This window comes from Oncorhynchus tshawytscha, linkage group LG12, assembly GCF_018296145.1.
Source record: "Oncorhynchus tshawytscha isolate Ot180627B linkage group LG12, Otsh_v2.0, whole genome shotgun sequence".
NCBI lineage: Eukaryota > Metazoa > Chordata > Actinopteri > Salmoniformes > Salmonidae > Oncorhynchus > Oncorhynchus tshawytscha.
Genome location: NC_056440.1, coordinates 63,498,288 through 63,522,139, shown reverse-complemented (window position 1 = coordinate 63,522,139; position 23,852 = coordinate 63,498,288). Strand labels below are relative to the sequence as shown.

The following is a 23,852-nucleotide window of genomic DNA, read 5'->3' as shown; positions in this document are numbered from 1 at the left end:
CCTTTAAACAGCTTGGAAAATTCCAGAAAATGATGTCATGGCTTTCGAAGCTTCTGATAGGCTAATTGACATAATTTGGGTCAATTGGAGGTGTACCTGTGGATGTATTTCAAGGCCTACATTCAAACTCGGTGCCTCTTTGCTTGACATCATGGGAAAATCAAAAGACATCAGCCAACACCTCATAAAAAACATTGTAGACCTCCACGAGTCTGGTTCATCCTTGAGAGCAATTTTCAAATGCCTGAAGGTACCACATTCATCTGTACAAACAATTATTTGCAAGTATAAACACCATGGGACAATGCAGCTGTCATACCGGTCAGGAAGGAGACGCGTTCTGTCTCCTAGAGATGAACGTACTTTGGTGCGAAAAGTGTGAATCCAATCCCAGAACAGCAGCAAAGGACCTTGTGAAGATGCTGGAGGAAACGGGTACAAAAGTATCTCTATCCACAGTAAAACGAGTCCTATATCGACATAACCTGAAAGGTCGCTCAGCAAGGAAGAAGCCACTGCTCCAAAACCGCAATAAAAAAGCCAGACTACGGTTTGCAACTGCACATGGGGACAAAGAATTGTACTTTTTGGAGAAATGTCCTCTGGTCTGATGAAATTAAAATAGAACTGTTTGGCCATAATTACCCTCATTATGTTTGGAGGAAAAAGGGTGATGCTTGCAAGCCGAAGAACACCATCCTAACCGTGAAGCACGGAGGTGGCAGCATCATGTTGTGAGGCTGCTTTGAAGCAGGAGGGGCTGGTGCTCTTCACAAAATAGATGGCATCATGAGGCAGGACAATTATGGATATTTATTTTTGCCTTTATTTAACTAGCAAGTTAGTTAAGAACAAATTGTTATTTTCAATGACGGCCTTGGAACAGTGGGTTAACTGCCTTGTTCAGGGTCAGAACGACAGATATTGACCTTGTTAGCTCGGGGATTCGATCTTGCAACCTTCCGGTTACTAGTCCAATGCTCTAACCACCAGGCTATCTGCCGCCCCAATATATTGAATACATCAGTCAAGAAGTTAAAGCTTGGTCGCAAATGGGTCTTCCAAATGTACAATGACCCCAAGCATACTTCCAAAGTTGTGGCAAAATGGCTTAAGGACAACAAAGTCAAGGTATTGGAGTGGCCATCACAAAGCCCTGACCTCAATCCTATAGAATATTTGTGGGCAGAACTGAAAAAGCGTGTGCGAGCAAGGAGGCCTACAAACCGGACACAGTTACATCAGCTCTCTCAGGAGGAATGGGCCAAAATTCAACCAACTTATTGTGGGAAGCTTGTGGAAGGCTACTCAAAACGTTTGACCCATGTTAAACAATTTAAAGGCAATGCTACCAAATACTAATTGAGTGTATGTAAACTTCTGACCCACTGGGAATGTGATCAAATCAAATCAAATGTATTTATATAACCCTTCGTACATCAGCTGATATCTCAAAGTGCTGTACAGAAACCCAGCCTAAAACCCCAAACATCAAGCAATGCAGGTGTAAAAGCACGGTGGCTAGGAAAAACTCCCTAGAAAGGCCAAAACCTAGGAAGAAACCTAGAGAGGAACCAGGCTATGTGGGGTGGCCAGTCCTCTTCTGGCTGTGCCGGGTGGAGATTTTAACAGAACATGGCCAAGATGTTCAAATGTTCATAAATGACCAGCATGGTCGTATAATAATAAGGCAGAACAGTTGAAACTGGAGCAGCAGCACGGCCAGGTGGACTGGGGACAGCAAGGAGTCATCATGTCAGGTAGTCCTGGGGCATGGTCCTAGGGCTCAGGTCCTCCGAGAGAGAGAGAGCGAGAGAGAGAGAAAGAGAGAATTAGAGAACGCACACTTAGATTCACACAGGACACCGAATAGGACAGGAGAGGTACTCCAGATATAACAAACTGACCCTAGCCCCCGACACATTAACTACTGCAGCATAAATACTGGAGGCTGAGACAGGAGGGGTCAGGAGACACTGTGGCCCCATCCGAGGTCACCCCGGACAGGGCCAAACAGGAAGGATATAACCCCACCCACTTTGCCAAAGCACAGCCCCCACACCACTAGAGGGATATCTTCAGCCACCAACTTACCATCCTGAGACAAAGCCGAGGAGGGGGGGCAACCCAGACAGGAAGATCACATCAGTGACTCAACCCACTCAAGTGACGCACCCCTCCTAGGGACAGTATGAAAGAGCCCCAGTAAGCCAGTGACTCAGCCCCTGTAATAGGGTTAGAGGCAGAGAATCCCAGTGGAAAGAGGGGAACCGGCCAGGCAGAGACAGCAAGGGCGGTTCGTTGCTTCAGAGCCTTTCCGTTCACCTTCCCACTCCTGGGCCAGACTACACTCAATCATATGACCCACTGAAGAGATGAGTCTTCAGTAAAGATTTAAAGGTTGAGACCGAGTTTGCGTCTCTTACATGGGTAGGCAGACCATTCCATAAAAATGGTGCTCTATAGGAGAAAGCCCTGTCTCCAGCTGTTTGCTTAGAAATTCTAGGGACAATTAGGAGGCCTGCGTCTTGTGACCGTAGCGTACGTGTAGGTATGTACGGCAGGACCATATCAGAGAGATGGGTAGGAGCAAGCCCACGTAATGCTTTGTAGGTTAGCAGTAAAACCTTGAAATCAGCCCTTGCTTTGACAGGAAGCCAGTGTAGGGAGGCTAGCACTGGAGTAATATGATCACATTTTTTGGTTCTAGTCAGGATTCTAGCAGCCGTATTTAGCACTAACTGAAGTTTATTTAGTGCTTTATCCGGGTAGCCGGAAAGTAGAGCATTGCAGTAGTCTAACCTAGAAGTGACCAAAGCATGGATTAATTTTTCTGCATCATTTTTGGACAGAAAGATTCTGATTTTTGCAAAGTTACGTAGATGGAAAAAAGCTGTCCTTGAAATGGTCTTGATATGTTCTTCAAAAGAGAGATCAGGGTCCAGAGTAACGCCGAGGTCCTTCACAGTTTTATTTGAGACGACTGTACAACTATTAAGATTAATTGTCAGATTCAACAGAAGTTCTCTTTGTTTCTTGGGACCTAGAACAAGCATCTCTGTTTTGTCCGAGTTTAAAAGTAGAAAGTTTGCAGCCATCCACTTCCTTATGTCTGAAACACATGCTTCTAGCGAGGGCAATAGAAGATGAAAGAAATTAAAGCTGAAATAAATAATTCTCTACTATTAGTCTGACATTTCACATTCTTCAAATAAAGTGGTGATCCTAAATGACCTAAGACAGCGAATTTTTACTCAGATTGAATGTCAGGAATTGTGAAAAATTAAGTTTAAATGTATTTGGTGAAACGTATGACTTCAACTGTATGTGTGCATCTGTCTGTCTGTCTCAATGTTACTGAATGTCAACTGTGGTTTAGAGAGCTCCAGCATAGCTTACACAGCCATAACTGAACAGGGCTGTTCCAGGACAAACTCTGGTTTTGGAAGACATACACAAACACACAAAAAGAGAGGAGGAAAAACCAACACCTTTCCTCGATTTGAAGCTATACTATACCAAATATTTAAAAATCCTTTAAAGGTTTTTATTTATTTATTTACCTCTTCCTCCTTTTTTCTTGACCTTTTTTGTATTCTTTGAACAGCTCTGCTCTGTTCTGACTGCATTAGCTACAAGGGCTCTGTAAGTGGCAGTGGATCAGAACCAGAGTCAAGGAAGGACAACACCTCTAAATCCCTCACAGGTACCACTAACACACACCACCCGGGCTGGTCTCTGTCTCTGTCCCTCTGTTTCTATTTGTCTGTATTTACTTTTTCTACGTTTCTCTGTTTCATACTGCAGTAAATGTGTGCTGTCTCTTTCAGCTATGAGGAAAAACGGATGTTGGTTTCTTTCCTTCATTTATTTTCCCCTCATTATTGTGTCTTTCATCCAGCACTAAGACAACATTATTTAGGATGCTATTTACAAACACTCCTCTCACATTATTTCCTTTGATGGTAATTAATTTCATTTGCTCGGGATGTCAAAGTGATGTCTGCTGTGGGAGAACAGAGGTAAGAGTGCTGAAGTTATCCTTCAAAGAGGAAGACTGGGGTTGGAGAAGTGCTTTGATTTATTGCTGGTCTTCAACCTTTTCCTGTTCCATTCAGCCCATAATGATATCCCAGTGTTTGGTGGAGAGAGACTTCTCTCACAATCTGTCATAAAACAGAGCTTTCTGAAAGAAGAACCCCCTCCCTTTCTCTCAGCTGTGTGTGTCATCATTATGCGACCCTGGCGACTGCAGATAGAGATGGGGGGGTTGAATGAGCCGGTACCTCATGCTCAGCCAGAAGTCTCAGATCACTCAGGACAGGTCATCGACCCAGGCCAAGGGTCAGGGCGATGGACAGTCCCTTTCTCCTCGCTGTCACCTTCATGACTTGTCGTCTGTTACCATTGGGTGTGTTAGGAAGGTACTTTCCACCTAGCTTCAGATATTGTGTAGGTGAAGTTAAATTGTTTGCATTTTAAACCCCCATTTGCATAGATGAATAATGATATTGTTCACTCTTCAAATCTCGTCTGTGGTTTTCAGACGCTTGAAGATGCCACGTAGATTCTGTTTATATTTAGACGTTTGTGTGCGGAATTAAAGTGTCGGCACGCAAAACAGTAACGGTTAATGAAGAAAAATGCACCCCCCATAAATAGTGCAGAGTGGGTGTATAAGAGGTATTAAACAAGCACCATAATGTAGCCACCTTTATCTCTCCCTAGCTGAACGCTGCTGTAATGCCATTTGAAGAAAGCGCTGTTTGTCTTCATTAGAGCTGTATAAGGGACAGAACTGTAATGCCACCTGCATGTAAACCACCTCCTCTCTTTAGCTGTCCCTGCCGCGTGTGGCTGCCTGCCTCCCTGCCTAGTGCATCCACATATGCAGTACATGCTGTTGGTTTTACAGGTCCTCACATATTATTCTCTGTTTTACAGGTCCTCGCATATTATTCTCTTGGCAGATATGCAATGGAATGTAAATTCCCTCCCTTGTTAGGGTGTTGGGACGTTGTGTACCTGTCGTTCGGTTAATCACTCATCATCGCTGCCCCCCTTCCCACTCAGGCATTGACTTTGTGATGGATGAGACCGAGGGAGTGAGGAAGATCCATTAAAAGTTGGCCATATGAAGAGAGCCTCTGTGTGATAGGGGTTGGTATGTATGTGTGTGTCTGCGTGCGTGCGTGCGGGGGTACACACACTTGCATGTGTATGTACAGACCGTGTGTGTGTGTGTGTCCATGTTCAATATCCACACCACACACACTAATACACCCAGACATTGAACAGGCAGCCATTGGAAATCTGAGTAGTGCCTCATTGTGTCTGGCTAGAGAGCCAGTGTTACTTAATCCATAGGCCCTGTTGCTGCCTATTAAACACCATGAGGTTGGCTGATTGCCAGCCTAACCCAGTGCACTTACTGCAGGCAAGATAACAGGAGATGCTGTCAGAGCCCTGAGCCAGGTCCCGAGGAGCAACACACACCCCTTTATGGGGTTTTAATGACTCTTCAAGGACTTAATGACCCAGAGAAAGCTCTTCTATTCTTTAAGTAAATCATTGAATCAGTTTCGTTCCAGTAGTATTGCTGCAGTTTGTTTTAAAGAGGAGATAACAGAGTGGTTGGTGAGCCTGGTCAATGCCCTGGCCCCATGGTTCTGTCTCTCTCTCTGTGAAAGACCTGTCCCCTGTGATGGCTTCACCCCCCCCCCCCCCCGTTCTGGCCTCTCCTCCACTGCTCTACGGCTGATAACCCCCTGACAAGCCTCTTTCATGAGCCTCAAATGGCTCCGCTGCCTGTTATCTTTCACTCACACACGTTGGCCACCCAGCCCTAACCCCCACCTCCTCTCCTCCTGCACAGAGCGGGCGCTCTTCCAACCTGACCGTAGCTCTGCTCTCCCCTGAGAGCCCCGCTGGATGTCCAGCTGAGTCTAGGCAGAACAGGCACGCTGTCATCTCCTCTCCATCACTCGCTCGCCTCCACTTTCATATTTAACAGGAACAGATTGTCTTCTTCACAACGGATAAGTGTTGGGAGAGAGGGATTGAGAGAGGTGGATGGTGATTCGATGGATACATGTATTTGTCAGTTTCTTCCACAATGAGCCGTGAACTACTAGCTTCTGGTGATAGTGATATGAGAGCATCTGCAAAAGCAATTTTTGTTCTTCTGAGTTGGAGCTATCCTCCAACTCCTAATAAATGCCATAAATAATGTAATCTACCAACTTATTTTGAATATGCATGCAATTAGCAGGGCAAATTAGGCAGAACTAAATGAAATGGCACAAGTGGGCCAGTGATTTATGTGGCATCGCTGTTTACACTGATGAAGTAGTGCTGCCTAATTAAAAGGACATGGTAAACAAATACCTTTTGTAGAGTCGTTTAAAAAATATATATATATTAATAATAATAGTCTAGAGCTTTTATGGAATGTCTTTCTCGGGCTCTCTCTCTCCATCTCTCTCTCACTCTCTTTCTCTGTCTCTCTCTCTCCATCTGTCTCTCTCTCTCCATCTGTCTCTCTCTCTCTGTCTGTCTCTCTCTCTCCATCTGTCTCTCACTCTCTTCATCACCAGTCAAAACTGGCACAAGACCGAACACTCCACTTGACACCGTACCAGAATTGCCGGAAATCCACACTCCACAGACCTGTCAGGGCAGGATGTCACAGGAAGCTATGTCATTGTGTCTTCCTGTTCCTGTCATCACCGTTATATTCTGAGAATCCAACAAGTCCTGGCTCTGGCCAATGTTCAGTCAATTGGATGTATGAAGCTTTGTGGATTTAGAATGAGATTGGGCCCAAGAAGATAACTTCCCTCCTAAAAAAGCTCTCTCTCTTTCTCTCTCTGTGTCAACAGAATGTTTTGTGTTCCGACATGGGCAAAGCTTATGTAATAGACGGATGGGGTATTGGTGAAATACCTCTTCAACACCAGTCATGTCGAGATATCCTTCTGTCGACAAGTCCTGTTCATGCAGTAGTCATGATGACCTGTGTGTATGGCATACCCAGTGGTTGAATTATTTGGGTGGTATTTGGGTGGTGAAGGGTCCCTAGTTCAGAGGGGGGATATAATATATACTTTTTATTTGATTTATGTTTCATTTAACTAGACAAGTCAGTTTAGAAGAAATATATTATTTACAATGACGGCCTACCCCGGCCAAGCCCGGACGACGCTGGACCAATTGTGCGGCCTAATGAATTTATTTCAATTGACTGATTTCCCTAAATTAACTGTAACTCAGCAAAATCTTTCAAATTGTTGCATGTTGTTTATTTTTGTTGAGTATAATATACTAGCCTCTCTCTCTCTATATATATATATATATATATATATATATATATATATATATATATATATATATATATACTGACAAAAGCACATATTGCAGGTATTGGATGGATCAACATTTGGGGAAAATGACTGAGACATAAAAGGACATCCTACTCCAAAATGAATGAAAATAAAATTATGCTGACAATATCATTTCATTTAGTCCATATGATCAGGCAGTTACGTTATTTAAAAATAATGATCACCTGATGCAGCCCACCGGCTATAAATAAATAGGCTTGTGGTTGCTCATTTACCCCATTGGGCTAATCATTAGCTAGATCAAACTCTAAAGTCTAAACATTAGGCTATCTTGTTGCTAGTTATAGGAACATTATGACTTGAATGTCCACCCAAAAAACATTCTACTGTCACTCAGCCAAACCAGGATGACGTACTGTGAATATAGTGTAGACCTACCTCAAATAAAATAAAATTGTATTTGTCACATACACATGGATAGCAGATGTTAATGCGAGTGTAGCGAAATGCTTGTGCTTCTAGTTCCGACAATGCAGTAATAACCAACGAGTAATCTAACCTAACAATTTCACAACAACTACGTTATACACACAAGTGTAAAGGGATAAAGAATATGTACTTAAAGATACATGAATGAGTGATGGTACAGAACGTCATAGGCAAGATGCAGTAGATGGTATCGAGTAAAGTATATACATATGAGATGAGTAATGTAGGGTATGTAAACATATAAAAGTGGCATTGTTTAAAGTGGCTAGTGATACATGTATTATAAAGATAGATACATGTATACATAAATATGGCAAGATGCAGTAGATGGTATAGAGTACAGTATATACAGTGGGGCAAAAAAAGTATTTAGTCAGCCACCAATTGTGCAAGTTCTCCCACTTAAAAAGATGAGAGGCCTGTAATTTTCATCATAGGTACACTTCAACTATGACAGACAAAATGAGAAAAAAAATCCAGAAAATCACATTGTAGGAGTTTTTTATGAATATATTTGCAAATTATGGTGGAAAATAAGTATTTGGTCAATAACAAAAGTTTATCTCAATACTTTGTTATATACCCTTTGTTGGCAATGACAGAGGTCAAATGTTTTCTGTAAGACTTCACAAGGTTTTCACACACTGTTGCTGGTATTTTGGCCCATTCCTCCATGCAGATCTCCTCTAGAGCAATGATGTTTTGGGGCTGTTGATGGGCAACACGGACTTTCAACTCCCTCCAAAGATTTTCTATGGTGTTGAGATCTGGAGACTGGCTAGGCCACTCCAGGACCTTGAAATGCTTCTTACGAAGCCACTCCTTCATTACCCGGGCTGTGTGTTTGGGATCATTGTCATGCTGAAACAACCAGCCACATTTCATCTTCAATGCCCTTGCTGATGGAAGGAGGTTTTCACTCAAAATCTCACGATACATGGCCCCATTCATTCTTTCCTTTACACGGATCAGTCGTGCTGGTCCCTTTGCAGAAAAACAGCCCCAAAGCATGATGTTTCCACCCCCATTCTTCACAGTAGGTATGGTGTTCTTTGGATGCAACTCACAATTCTTTGTCCTCCAAACACGACGAGTTGAGTTTTTACCGAAAAGTTATATTTTGGTTTCATCTGACCATATGACATTTTCCCAATCTTCTTCTGGATCATCCAAATGCTCTCTAGCAAACTTCAGATGGGCCTGGACATGTACTGGCTTAAGCAGGGGGACACGTCTGGCACTGCAAGATTTGAGTCCCTGGCGGCGTAGTGTGTTACTGATGGTAGGCCTTGTTACTTTGGCCCCAGCTCTCTGCAGGTCATTCACTAGGTCCCCCCGTGTGGTTCTGGGATTTTTGCCACCGTTCTTGTGATCATTTTGACCCCACTGGGTGAGGTCTTGCGTGGAGCCCCAGATCGAGGGAGATTATCAGTGGTCTTGTATGTCTTCCATTTCCTAATAATTGCTCCCACAGTTGATTTCTTCAAACCAAGCTGCTTACGTACTGCAGATTCAGTCTTCCCAGCCTGGTGCAGGTCTACAATTTTGTTTCAGGTGGCGCTGCTGCGCCTTCTTCACCATGCTGTCTGTGTGGGTGGACCAATTCAGTTTGTCCGTGATGTGTACGCCGAGGAACTTAAAACTTACTACCCTCTCAACTACTGTCCCGTCGATTTGGATAGGGGGGTGCTCCCTCTGCTGTTTCCTGAAGTCCACGATCATCTCCTTTGTTTTGTTGACGTTGAGTGTGAGGTTATTTTCCTGAAAACCACACTCCGAGGGCCCTCACCTCCTCCCTGTAGGCTGTCTCATCGTTGTTGGTAATCAAGCCTACCACTGTAGTGTTGTCTGCAAACTTGATGATTGATTTGGTTTCATGCATGGCCACGCAGTCGTGGGTGAACAGGGATTACAGGAGAGGGCTCAGAACGCACCCTTGTGGGGCCCCAGTGTTGGGGATCAGCGGGGTGGAGATGTTGTTACCTACCCTCACCACCTGGGGGAGGCCCATCAGGATGTCCAGTACCCAGTTGCACAGGGTGGGGTCGAGACCCAGGGTCTCGAGCTTGATGATGAGTTTGGAGGGTACTATGGTGTTAAATTCTGAGCTGTAGTCGATGAACAGCATTCTCACATAGGTATTCCTCTTGTCCAGATGGGTTAGGGTAGTGTGCAGTGTGGTTGCGATTGCGTCGTCTGTGGACCTATTGGGGCGGTAAGCAAATTGGAGTGGGTCTAGGGTGTCAGGTAGGGTGGAGGGAATATGGTCCTTGACTAGTCTCTCAAAGCTCTTCATGGTGACGGAAGTGAGTGCTGCGGGGTGGTAGTCATTTGGCTCAGTTACCTTAGCTTTCTTGGGAACAGGAACAATGGTGGCCCTCTTGAAGCATGTGGGAACAGCAGACTGGGATAAGGATTGATTGAATATGTCCGTAAACACACCAGCCAGCTGGTCTGCGCACACTCTGAGGACGCGGCTGGGGATGCCGTCTGGGCCTGCAGCCTTGCGAGGGTTAACACGTTTAAATGTTTTACTCACGTCGGCTGCAGTGGAGGAGAGTCCGCAGGTTTTGGTAGCGGGCCGTGTCATTGGCACAGTATTGTCCTCAAAGCGAGCTAAGAAGTTGTTTAGTCTGTCTGTGAGCAAGACATCCTGGTCCGCGACGGGGCTGGTTTTCTTTTGGTAATCCGTGATTGACTGTAGACCCTGCCACATACCTCTTGTGTCTGAGCCGTTGAATTGCGACTCTACTTTGTCTCTATACTGACGCTTAGCTGTTTGTATTCGGTCATGTTTCCGGTCACCTTACCCTGGTTAAAAGCAGTGGTTCGCGCTTTCAGTTTCGTGCGAATGCTGCCATCAGGTTTCTGGTTTGGGAATGTTTTAATAGTTGCTGTGGGTACAACATCACCGATGCACTTGCTAATAAACTCGCTCACCAAATCAGCGTATTCGTCGATGTTGTTGTTTGACGCAATGCGGAACATATCCCAATCCACGTGATCGAATCAATCTTGAAGCATGGAATCAGATTGGTCGGACCAGCGTTGAACAGACCTGAGCGCGGGTGCTTCCTGTTTTAGTCTCTGTCTATAGGCAGGGAGCAACAAAATGGAGTTGTGGTCAGCTTTTCCGAAAGGAGGGGGGGGGGGCCTTATATGCTGAAGTTAGAATAACAATGATCCAGGGTTTTACCAGCCCTGGTAGTGCAATCGATATGCTGATAGAATTTAGGGAGTCTTGTTTTCAAATAAAGTTCGTTCAGGGCCATCGATGTGTCTGCTTGGGGGGGAATATATGCGGCTGTGAATATAATCGAAGACACCTATTACACATGACCCGTATTACATTTAGCCCCACCCTTCCTTATGCATTCATCGGCCATTGGTGCCCACTAACACGCATAAACCATCTATCTGCTCTAAACTCTGGTTCTAAAATTGTGCATTTTACTCATTTATTGGATTTGAGAAATAAGAGTAGTAACACTAGAAAGCTCAGCGATCCTCCTCTTTTAACAGTGGCCATCGACTGCTTTCAAAGGAGTGTTCTTTTTCCCGCGACTTCATTTAGAACGCTGTAGGCTACAGTGACTGGGCATATACTCGCAATTTGAATGCGCCTTGAGAGGAATATTATTTTCTCGGATTGAATGCGACAGGCTGAACAATTGAATAGGTAAACTATTCTACTATGTGGTTGTCTGAGTTTGCTGTTGCTTAGCCTACTCGTGTTGTTGGCTGTGGAAAATTAAACATTGACAATAGTTTTTCATTAGATAATTCAAATAGGCTAGCGAAAGGTACCGGTTCTAAGCTCTCATTTGGATCATAGTGCCTAGTTTCGGGCCCGGCAGGACCCAGCACAATTTAACACCTGTGCACACCCACATGAAAAAATACTAGTTTACTAGGCTATAAGATACTACAGTACTTACTATAGCATTTTATAGAAATACTGTAGACTACTAAACTGTAGTATCCCTCAATCATCTGTAGTACTTAATATAGAATTTTGTAGTAAACTGTAGTACTACAGCATTCTCTGCAAAAAAAAACACTGTAGCCAATACTATAGTAATGTTCACAAAAACACTACAGTTTTTTAAAAACTATAGTATATACTGCAATTCAGTGGCCTTGTGGTTAGTGTCTGCAATGAGATTGGAAGGTTGGGATTTTGATCCTTGGCCGAGTGATACCAAAGACTTTAAAAAAGGGACCCGATGCGCCTCCGCTTGACACTCAGCATTAAGGAGATAGATTGGGGGTAAGGCCCTGCGATATAGACTAGTGTCCAAGCCATCCCGGCTTGTGCAAGGACACTTACTATATACTACCGTGTTTAATTTGCATGTACCCTGCTCATTCCCCTCCCCATATCCCAATTTGTGCCTCCAATAAGTGAGAAACGTACATGCCAAGTATAGACCTTATATTATGTTCCCTATAGGTCACAGAAAAGAGCAGAAGCTTGAACTATCCGTTCAGACCTCAATACAACCTACCTACAGGTTATGGAACATTTGCTCAGTAGGTTTCCTCAAGCAGAAATCCTCCACTTCTAAGTCAAAGATAATAAAACAAAAACACTACAGTAAATACTATAGTTTACAACAATCTGCAAAAACATGACATTAATTGCTTTAGTATATACTACAGTTATTTTACTACAGTATTTATACTATAGTGAACTGTATACTCTAGGATTTACAGTTAACTAAAGTGAATACTACATTAAAGTCAGCAAAAACACTACAGTGAGTACTTCCAACCAATATGCCCTGGAGACCTCAACATTCATCCTAACTGAGAGATAAGGTCCTGAACATTGGTAGAATGGACTGTATAGTTGTAGAGAGTGACTCTGAGAGACCGTCTAGGGCAGAGTAAACCCCAGGGGGTTTGGTAGAATGGGGTGAGCTGGGCTCTGTGTCTTCCTCCTATTGCTCAAGGCACCTCCACTGTCACCGAGTCCCACGGGATGTCATACGTAGTAAGATAACAACCTTCTACCCATGATTCACCTCTTCCCAAAGCAAAACACATGGATCACTGTTGGGACATGTCACTGGTGAGGCAGTGCCAACTAAAGGACCTGACGCCTGTCTGTGCCAGCCCAGTCATACACACACACAGACCATTCTATCTGGCACACAGTACTGCACAGTATGTGTGACTTGGATAGGCTGTGGATAGAGGCACCAGAGATCAAACTACAAAATGTCTCTGCTGAGTTTCAGCCTCTCTTATCACCTCGGCCTGAAAAATTAGGATGAGGAATTGGCCCCCATTGCTCCCCAGTCCCAGGCGGGTCACTTCACACAGTGTCTCAGAGCAGCGTGTCGAGGCCTTAAGATGCACTCATCTGTGCCGCAGCATAACATCCAAGCCAAAATGTATTCAGAAAAGGCTCTTGGGCTGACAGCAAATTGAAACAGGTTATAGGGTAAGGGAGAATCAGACACCCGGAGGTTTGAAGACTGCCACTGTACTTCTGCCACTTGAATCAGTTTACCTTTCTTTTAGAAGTGTCTGTGTGACCGCTCACCTCATTATTGCACTGTGCATCTGAGCAGAGCTGAGCTGAGACCAACCTGTAAGAATTGGCTTTTCATCCTCAGAGCAAGGCTGCGTGACACTGCAACGCCTGCTACTCCCAAAACAATTACATGCTAACCTGGAATTTGAAATGAGAATTCAACTTTTAAATCGCTCAGTGGTGAGGCATCCCAAGGCAGGAATTTATTATATTAGCTGCTAGAGCTCTGACCTCTGTCCCAACCCTATACCTCTGTCTCATTTGCCTTTGTCTGAGAACCAGGGATAACTCTCTCCGCTATTGGCTGTCATAGTGAGGAAAGGACACCATCCTTGGTGAGGACACCATTAAAGTGAGGACACTTCATTCCGAGAACGCCATTCATAGTGAGGACTCCATCCTCATATGAGCCCTTATCATATCAATAGTCCTGCAGCAACGTCACTCTCACCCTGCCACCACGGCACTAAGGCTGAGGTCTTTAATTGCTTGTCCAACTGAATATTCTCTGTTTTCCCTCGTCACCTGCTGAGCTGATTCCCCCTTCCTCATTAGCATGTTCTGCATCCCAGCTTTTTCCTGCAGGCCAGAACATGGACAAGTCAATAATGTGTCCGTTCAACTCACAGAAGAAAAGCTAGTTTCGCAACCTATAAAACCTGGCGACATCCAGGTGACAGTCAACAAACTCCCAGCTTTTATTTTTTCATTAGTAGTGGAAGCAGCAGTCACTCCATCGCTTGCGGTGGGAGATTCTAAATGAATGGCTTACTTGGCATGAGGATAGTAAAGAATTCCTTGGAATAGGGGTTGAATGTCATTGTTTTTCAGACAATGGTTAGACCGGAATGTGTTTGAACTAAACCATTCTGTGGTGTGTTCTTTTCTACTTTCAACAATGCATCTTGTTGCAACTACTACTATTTTATGAGGGCGATTCAGTGATTTAAACATAACACCAGGGCTCTATTCGTTTATCCAGAGAACGATTCTGTTGCACCATGTTTCTTTATTAGCCACTGCAGCAAACAGACCAGCAGCGCCCTGGTGGATAGGGAGCCTCCTGTGCTATTAAACAAGTGGGCCATTCCTAGTGAAAGATGGGCCAGCGCCCCAGCACTCGATTTACTCTGGTAATACTCCCATCTGGACATGAACGATACATTACTGAGGGGCTAGGTCTGCCAGGTGCCCCCCGCCATTACAATGCATTCCACTGTGTCTGGCTCAAGGAGAGAATCTTGTATGTTGCCCTTTATCTTATTGTGGAGGTAGTTTCAGACTTTAACTCCGTTATGAGCCGTACCAGAGCTTGTGTTGTCCGTGAGGCTTTTCACACTAGCCAAGTCATGCTCAGGTCCACTCAGGTCTTTAAAACCCTCGTTAGTAGCTCTCTTCAGCCACTTTCCCTGTGAAACCCAGAGCGTAATTAATGACTCTGACCTGCAGTTGAAAATTCCCCCGCGTTGACTCCTTGTAAAACGTCAAAGAAACATGTAGAGGCAAAGTGGAGAGGTCAAAGGCCAGAGTCTGTCTGTCTCAGGTAAAGTAATATTCCTTCCTTTTCAGTCCTGCTGTCTACTGGTTTTCCCTGCTGTTCCATTGACTATGCTGTGCTATACTAACCTGACCTGTACCTGCATGGGATGCTACTGTCCTGCATTTCTCTTACTCTGCCCTCTTCTGTTTTCCCCTTTTCCCCTCATCTGTCTCTCTTTATCTTTCTCTGCCTCTCTATCCCTTTATCTCTCTCTGCCTCCCTCTCGTGTTTTCTCTCTTCTCTATCTCTGCCTCTACCTCTCTCTCTTCCACTCCTTCCCTCTTGCTCCCGTCCTGGTGACCTGGGCTGCCTGCAGTAGAGATTAAGGTGATCAAGGATCTGCCGTGGCCCCCTCCTGTCGGCCAGCTCAACCACAGTCCTCCCCTGGCCCTGCTGGAGGGGGTGGAGTCACCCCCCGCTCTGCCCCCCCAGCCAGCCCAGCACTCCCCTGGGCACACTGCCTGTGACCAGCACCACCATGGTGGGTTTTGTTGTCCCTGTTCTGTCTCTTCATCCCACCACCATCAGAGAGCCTCATCCAGCGCCCCTCATCAACAATGTCCCCTTGCCTCTCTCTCTTGCCATATCCATAACCATATCTAATTTCCATTGCTCATCCTCTTCATCCTGTTCCCTGATAGGCTACTGTACTGGTGAACTGTCATTGTCTGTTAAAGTTGAGAAATGACAAATTGTGCGGGCGACAACATACCATACAGTTGTAAGACAACATTCCATTCACTATGACAACCTATGAAAACAGTGTCAGCCAGTTTACTGTGTGACCTCATCGAGTGAGGAGGAAGTGATTGATCAGCTCTACGGTATCTTTAAATCAGTTTGACGGCTCACATGATCTCTGTAATAACTGCCCTTTTCCATCTGGATTACATATGACAGAAAATCACTAGCACTAGTCCAGGTTGTGTGGACGAAGACTCATTGCTTTTAATGGCGCTGAATTGCCTTCTGAATGGGTAATTGGAAGTGTAGGTGACCCCTAATGCTACTGTCAACATAGTCAGAACTGTTCCCCCTGCCCGCAGCTCTTTATAGATCATACTTTCAAACCCTTGATTAAGAACCCATTCAAATCCCAAAGTTTACTACTGTTTATTTTGGTGAGAACACAGTGTCTGACCTTGTTCTTATAATGCTCTGTGACCAAATAATAACCCTATTTCAGACTTCTGGACTTGAGTCACATGACTTGGACTCGACTTTGACTTGAGACTGATGACTTGAAATTTCCTGGCCAGGTTTTGTAATGTTTTGTCACTCATTTGTGTCAGAGTCTCCACAGATTATGCTCCATGCAGCAAGAGACAGTAGCCCCAGCATCGCCCTTGCAAAGAAAACACAAAAAAACATGTAACAGATTGGCTAGTGAAACGCACACTTGGCCCTCTGATTGGACCAGCAAACTGTCAATCAACACAAGTCGGGTGCACTAGTGAACATATTGCTGATTTGCTGTATAGCTATAGGGTCGGGTGCAGCGCAAACAGCAAATTGTAGGGAGAGGATTGCCATAATAAATAAATATGCAGCTCCAAAAATATTTTGGTGATCAAGAATATTGACTGTTTACTTTGTTAGCTCACCAGCAATGGAGCATCAGGCAACAATTAGACCTACTAGCCATTTAGTATGTCAAAATGGCTTGAAATTGATAATTTACTTATGAAGCTTGCATTTGTAATTTGTTAAAGGGAATTATTACTGTGGCGAGGACACACCATAGTCTCTCCACTTGAGCTCTTCATACTCCTGCCAGAGAGTCTTTGTTTTCTTGCTTTCACACGTTTAAATGCGCTAATGTGCTAAATCTATTTTCCGTATATATTCCTACAATGTTTACTAGCGTTTCATCATTCCATCCCATACCGTTTATTGCCACACGTAGGCGTTTCTGTTTCATGTTTGATACAATCCATTTTAATTTAGCCTACCATTTCTTACCCTCTTCCCTTTATTGTGCACAGGAACGTTCGCAAGACTCCTGAGGTAGAAGTTCTGTTTATTTAATTCATTGTATGGCTTCCTTTGTTCATATTTCCCGGGTTGCGTCCGAGTTCCGTGTGCCTGTGTCCTATGTCTCTGTCATTCTGGTTGTGCGTAATAATGAATAGTCATTAACTCTGGTTAAAACAAATGTAACAATGGATGTGGAAATTGCCTTTTACATTGTAGAACCAGTTTATTGACTGTAATTGCCAATTGGGTAATTATATGGTCCTGGGAGTGGTCAAGTGCTTATACAGTATGTACACTACCTTTCATACGTTTGGGGTCACTTAGAAATGTCCTTGTTTTTGAAAGAAAAGCAACAAAAAAATAGTCCATTAAGATAACAACATCAAATTGATCAGAAATACAGTGTAGACATTGTTAATGTTGTAAATTACTGTTGTAGCTGGAAGGCTAATTTTCAATGGAATATCTACATAGGCGCACAGAGGCCCATTATCAGCAACCATCACTCCTGTGTTCCACTGGCACGTTGTGTTGGCTAATTGAAAACCCTTTTGCAATTATGTTAGCACAGCTGAAAACTGTTGTTCTGATCAAATAATCAATTAAACTGGCCTTAGACTAGTTGAGTATCTGGAGCATCAGCATTTGTGGGTTTCATTATAAGCTCAAAATGTCTAGAAACAAAGTACTTTCACCTGAAACTCATCAGTCTATTCTTGTTCTGAGAAATGAAGGCTATTCCATGCGAGAAATTGCCAAGAAACTGAAGATCTCGTACAACGCGGTTTACAGAACAGTGCAAACTGGCTCCAACCAGAATAGGAAGAGGAGTGGGAGGCACTGGTACACAACTGAGCAAAAGGACAAGTACATTAGAGTGTCTAGTTTGAGAAACAGAGTCCTCAACGGGCAGCTTCATTAAATAGTACCCGCAAAACACCAGTCTCAACAGCAGTCAGCAGTGAAGAGGCGACTCCGGGATGCTGGCCTTCTAGGCAGAGTTGCAAAGAAAAAAATAAGCCACTTACAGCTACAATAGTAATTTACCACATGAACAATATATACACTGTATTTCTGATCAATTTGATGTTATTTTAATGGACAAAGAAATGTGCCTTTCTTTCAAAAACAAGGACATTTCTAAGTGACCCCAAACTTTTGAACGGTGGTGTACCTGTTTCAGCTCCTGTTAGATGGATTCAGTTTGGTTTCTCAAGGAGAGGCTGTACAGTCTTGCCCGCTACCTATGTCCATTCAGATAGGACAGTTTATGCCTCAAACAGAAGCCATTTCTTTTGGGCTGTGTATATTTGGTCAATCTACTCTTATATTTTGTATTATATGGTGCTTTCACCATTGGATCACCAAGACCTGTAAATAAATCTACACTCTGAGCACATCAACCTGCCTTGCCTTCTGCCGATGTCATGCCCTGACGACTGCTACAAGATCCCTGTTTAACAATTACAGCATCTAAATGTGTTGTAGACAAAAATATAAAAAGGGCTGCCTGGTAGTCTCAATAAATAGACAAAGATTTGCAATCATTGCATGTATAGACACATTTTTAACTTGACTCTTAGAATGCACAACTTGGACTTGACTTGAGACTTGGACCTTGTGACTTGACTTCCTCTTAGAATGCACAACTTGGACTTGACTTGAGACTTGGACCTTGTGACTTGACTTCCTCTTAGAATGCACAACTTGGACTTGACTCGAGACTTGAGACTTGGACCTTGTGACTTGCTTGTGATTCGATTAATCGAGACTTGGTCCGTTTCCTATTAAGAAGCCTCCGTGTGTTTGCCGATGTTTGCAGCTTTTCCACAGCTCTACAATCAGTAACTAATTATCCAGGGAGAGAGAGAGCAGAGAGGGGCCATGTGTAGCAGAACTAATACCCAGGCTGAGGCTCTGTACTCCCCTGGTAGTGTAGAGGGGGAGTACTACTGTAGAGAGACCAATGGAGGCTGGGGTTTAAATTGGAAATGTGTTTAATGCCCTTCAAACTGTTCTGTCCATTCCATTCCAGCTATTACAATGAGCCATCCTCCCTCCATCACCAGACAGCCAGACAGCGGGCCAGTAAAATGAGCTGGCTGTATTCTGAGGGTGAGGACAGGCGGATGGATGATTTATGCCCTATAATGCCTTGGGAATGGCTGCACTTCCCCAATGCGTGGGATATGAGTGGGTGTTAGTGTGGCGTCTGGCTGAAAGAGGATCCTCTCTCTGTCTGAACTCCCACTACATCACAGGGGTCAGATGTTGGATATAGAGACTAGGGGTGGGGCCTCTCTAACCTTCCTGTGAGTACAGGTGCCTGCCTCTCGCCTCCTGTCGCCTCTGGCGACAGGCAAACAGGAGGAGAGAGTAAGAGTAGGTCGAAGTTGTTCCTAACCACTGCTACAGGGCAGATGTTTTGACATCCTCCTAATAGTTAAAGTTGGGTGTAGGGTAATTAATCTGATCCTAGAACTGTTAGGGGCAAAAGCCATTGCTCCTCCTGGCCCTAGCCAGGTCTCCAGGCTACAAGTGTTACCAGGGCTATTATGATTAGCTGTGGGATATGGACCTGGAGAGAACAGTGTCCAGTACAGCCGAACAGAACCTGTCTCACCAGTTCAACATCATTATCATATTTAAATATTGCCTGACAGCCGTGACAGTACAGATATTACATCTGCATATAAATAGAAGACAGTCCTTTGTCTGGATGTAATGAAGAGCTTTTGCCTTTGTTTTCTGATGTGAATTGATTGTCTGGGTGTTCAGGCCATTCTTTTACCTTTTCTTCCCTCTGTCTCACTAGAATACAAACAATGTAATTAAAATATTTCATTTTTGTTCAAGGAATCTGCATGCATTTGCCTTTAGAGGATTGTTCCTTTGTCTTTGGAAAACTCGTCAGAACACGTTTTGGAATTTGATAGAAAAATAACGTGCCTTGATGTTGAACTCATCAGAGAATAAGACCATTGGGCTCAGCAAATGTGTTTCTATATAATCCTTTCAACCGATCCTATTCGTCTTCCCCAAGCACAATATACTCTGGATGTCAACAAAATGCAGTGGTTTTACAAGCTGCTCGTTCTCTCCCATGGCAGTGTATGGGTTCATGGTTTGATGCTCACAATGTGTCATGCATTTCAATGAGCCTTCAGACCTGTTAATCATTTCACACGTCAAGCTGGAATTATTAATTGTAAGCCTGTAATACAGTAGCAGATCTCAAGCTTTCCCCACTGACCAGTGAACTCACTCTTTGATGGAAGTACCATTAGTAAATGAGAATTAATTAGCTGGCTTAATAAGTAAATGTGCTGTGTGGAAGGTGGGTGGTAGTAGTGAGTGGTTTTCAGCTTGCTGAATTCCTTTGTTGCTCTCTCTCTACCCCCCCTCTCTCTGCTCTGCTCTGGGCATGTTCTGGTCCTCCAGATGTCCCTCTGACCTTTTGTGGCCTGCGTTTATCTAAGTCCCAGCCAATCAGCTCCCCCTCTCCATCTCCCTTGCTCTCTACCTCCATCCCCCTCCCTCGATACCTGCAGCCTGTTGTTTTGTTGGGAGCCTGTAGAGATAGGTGGAAGGCTGGAGAGGGTGGGCCCTTCAACCATCCATCACCGTCTGCCTGACAGTTCAATCTGATACCGAGATTCCATTTGCTCTGCTTTACACGCCACAGTACAGGTCGTGTAGACAGGCTGGCAGACGCACACACAGAACGGCGTGTTTGTAAGTCACTCTAACTGCCTCACAGGGCTCGTTACCTGTGTGCCAATCCTCTCTTCAACCCCCTCTTGTCCGTCCTGAGTGTGAGCGGTGGAGAATGAAAGGGAATGAGTTTGGGCTGAATATCACCAGGAATCAGCCAAACTATAATACCGCTGCAGCTCCAGCTGTTGTGGGGGAGACGGTTGGCAATCATAGAAGACACGGTCTCTTCACACTCAAACAAATAAAATGGTCGCTTTTTGTTGTTGTTAGTGGTTCACTCCTTAGTAATGCCTCTTTTGAAGCAATGTGCGTTGCCTCTGAAAAGGGCCTGTTCTGACTGTAAAGTGGTGAACACTGCGGAGGATTGCCATTCACTCTGCCTAGGTGGAGGAGTCGAAAGCAAGAGAATAACAATTATTTAATCACATTGAGCGGGTTCCTTGTGGATCTGATGTTACTGTAGATGTCAGAGTTTAATTGAGGTGTTTTGAGTGTTTAGGAATTAAAGTATTAGGCATAATTAAAGGGGGAATTGAGAGCTCTGACTGGGGCTCAGGTGAACGTCTAAACTATCACGATCAAGCCATTAATAACAGAGTGTTGGTTCATATTCCTTCATAGACCTGGAATGTAGACAGACATTTGCCAATGTCATGTACTGGTATGTGATCACTGATAGCATCAGAGCGTGTTCTGTCTGCCACGGTGATGACGGGTAGCTGACCGAAAGTGACAGAGGTTTCCTCACATGGGATCTCCTCGTGTTCTGATAATACTCTCCCTTTCACAACACACACTCACATATCCAACACCAACATACACATATACGCCCAGAGCACAGGGGGTTGGTGGCACCTTAATTGGGAGGACCGGCTCGTGGTAAAGACTGATACACCAAACACATGGTTTCCAGGTATTTGATGCCGTTCCATTTACTCTGTTCCGGCCATTTATTATGAGCCATCCTCCCCTCAGTAGTCTCCAGTGGTTCAGAGATACAGGGGACACAGGGTTTTGTTTTATTAATTAAAGAGGAAACAAAATATATAGACTACAGCAGTCCCTCTCCTGCTCTCTCTCTCTCTCTGACATTATTGCACACAAACACACGCAAACACATACTCAGGGGAAGATTTGCTGCAGAGCTACAGATTGGCTGTGTCTTGGCTGACATGGTGTGGGACGCTGCAAGCACACATCTTTTCCCACCCGGTCAGTCTCCATGGAAACACTATCTCACACACATACACATATACCTTAAACATATACAAAGAGAGCTACTTGTACCGTTTACAGAAGCAGATGACATTTGTGTGAGAATATATCCTCCATGGAGCGACAGAGAGTAGTAAAAACAAATCATTTGGCCTCGTTTATACTATACAATGTGTGTCATCTTCAGACTCAATTATGTATCAGTGGAAAAAAAGTGAAGAGTGCAAAAACACCATTATCATTATGTATAACCAAGCCATTGAACTGGTTTGAGCTTTAGAGCAATGTTTCACTAAGGCTGTGTTTACACAGGCAGTCCAATTCAGATTTGTATTTATTTTTGCTACTAAATGGTATTTTGACCAGTCATATCCTTTGGCAATTAATTCAGAAAAACATCAGAATTGGGCTGCCTGTGTAAATGCAGCCTTAGCTTATTAGAAGTACTGATATGTCATTCACATGAACAATATAAATTAGGTTAAGGGGAACCCCTGGTGGTCAGTGGTGGAACAACACAATCATATATGCTTGAGCTTTGCCAGTGGTAAGCACATGCTGTGCATGCTTCAGGGATGCTCAGAATAGGTTCCTGCTGTTCAGTATGGAGCTTAGCATCAGGAAGACAGTTAAATGCTTCTAGTTGTGCATGTCAGGCATTTACATTAAGTGGTTTACTGGAAGACATCTATGTGTATTAATACACGTAAGAGTTATTATACACTGAACCACTGAACAAAAATATAAATGCAACATGCAACAATTTCAAAGATTTTACTGCGTTACAGTTCATATAAGGAAATCAGTCAATTGAAATAATTTCCTTACGCCTAATCTATGGATTTCACATGACTGGGAATACAGATATGCATTAGTTAGTCAAAGATGCCTTTAAAAAAAAAAAAGAGGTAGGGGCATGGATCAGAAAACCAGTCTAACTGGTGTGACCACCATTTGCCTCATGCAGCGTGACACATCTCCTTCGCATAGAGTTGGTCAGGCTGTTAATTGTGGCCTATGGAATGTTGTCCCACTCCTCTTCAATGGCATTGCAAAATTGCTAGATATTGGCGGGAACTGAAATCCCAAACATGGCGGGAACAGAGCAACCCAAACATTGAATCCGGGATTCAGCCGTGAAGAGTGCCATTGGCCATCGAATGAGTATTTGTCCACTGAGTCAGTTATGCCTCCGAACTGCAGTCAGATCAAGACCCTGGCGAGGACGACGGGATGAGCTTCTCTGCGACGGTTTCTGAAAGTTTGTGCAGAAATTCTTTGGTTGTGCAAACCCACAGTTTCATCAGCTGTCCGGGTGGCTGGTCTCAGACGATCTCTCAGGTGAAGAAGCCAGATGTGGAGGTCCTAGACTGGCGTGGTTACACTTGGTCTGCGGTTGTGAGGCCAGTTGGATGTACTGCCAAATTCTCTAAAACGACGTTGGAAGCTGCTTATAGTAGAGAAATTAACATTCTATTCCCTGGAAACAGCTCTGGTGGACATTCTTGCAGTCAACATGCAAATTGCATGCTCCCTCAACTTGAGACATCTGTGGCATTGTGTTAGAGTGGCTTTTTATTGTCCCCAGCACAAGGTGCACCTGTGTAATGATCATGAGGTTCATTCCGCTTCTTGATATGCCACACTTGTCGGGTGGTTAGATTATCTTGGCAAAGGATAAATGCTCACTAACAGTGACATAAACAAATTTGTGCACAAAATTTGAGAGAAATAAGCTTTTTGTGCGTGTATAACATTTCTGGGATCTTTTATTTCAGCTCATGAAACATGGGACCAACACTTTACATGTTTCGTTTTATACTTTTGTTCATTGTATAATGGTGGAAGGACTGTAAGGACTCTCAATGTTACAATAGCTTTACAGAAAGTGAAACGCTATCCTTTGACTGGAGGTGTGGTCTAGACTAGACAAGCGCATTCCTCCCCATCGACATGTTGTGATTCCAGTGGCTCTTGTCTGTCTGTCTGGAGCTGTCCACTCAGTGAAATTAAAGCCAGGCCTGGAGTG

At 44.1% G+C, this 23,852-nt stretch overlaps 1 protein-coding gene across 7 annotated transcripts in view; it reads left to right on the top strand.

Moving 5' to 3' along the window:
• Positions 1–23,852, top strand: part of LOC112263644 (SH2 domain-containing adapter protein F) — a 126,613-nt gene that overhangs the window by 90,403 nt on the left and 12,358 nt on the right. For 2 of the 7 annotated variants that reach the window (XM_024440117.2, XM_024440118.2), the window contains exons 4-5: positions 3,608–3,706; positions 15,231–15,395. The exons of 2 other annotated variants lie outside the window; for them this stretch is intronic. In XM_024440117.2, the coding sequence (XP_024295885.1) occupies positions 3,608–3,706; positions 15,231–15,395 (264 nt within the window). The remainder of the gene's footprint in view (positions 1–3,607; positions 3,707–15,230; positions 15,396–23,852) is intronic. 3 more of the 7 variants (XM_024440121.2, XM_024440120.2, XM_024440119.2) reach the window with 2 other exon arrangements.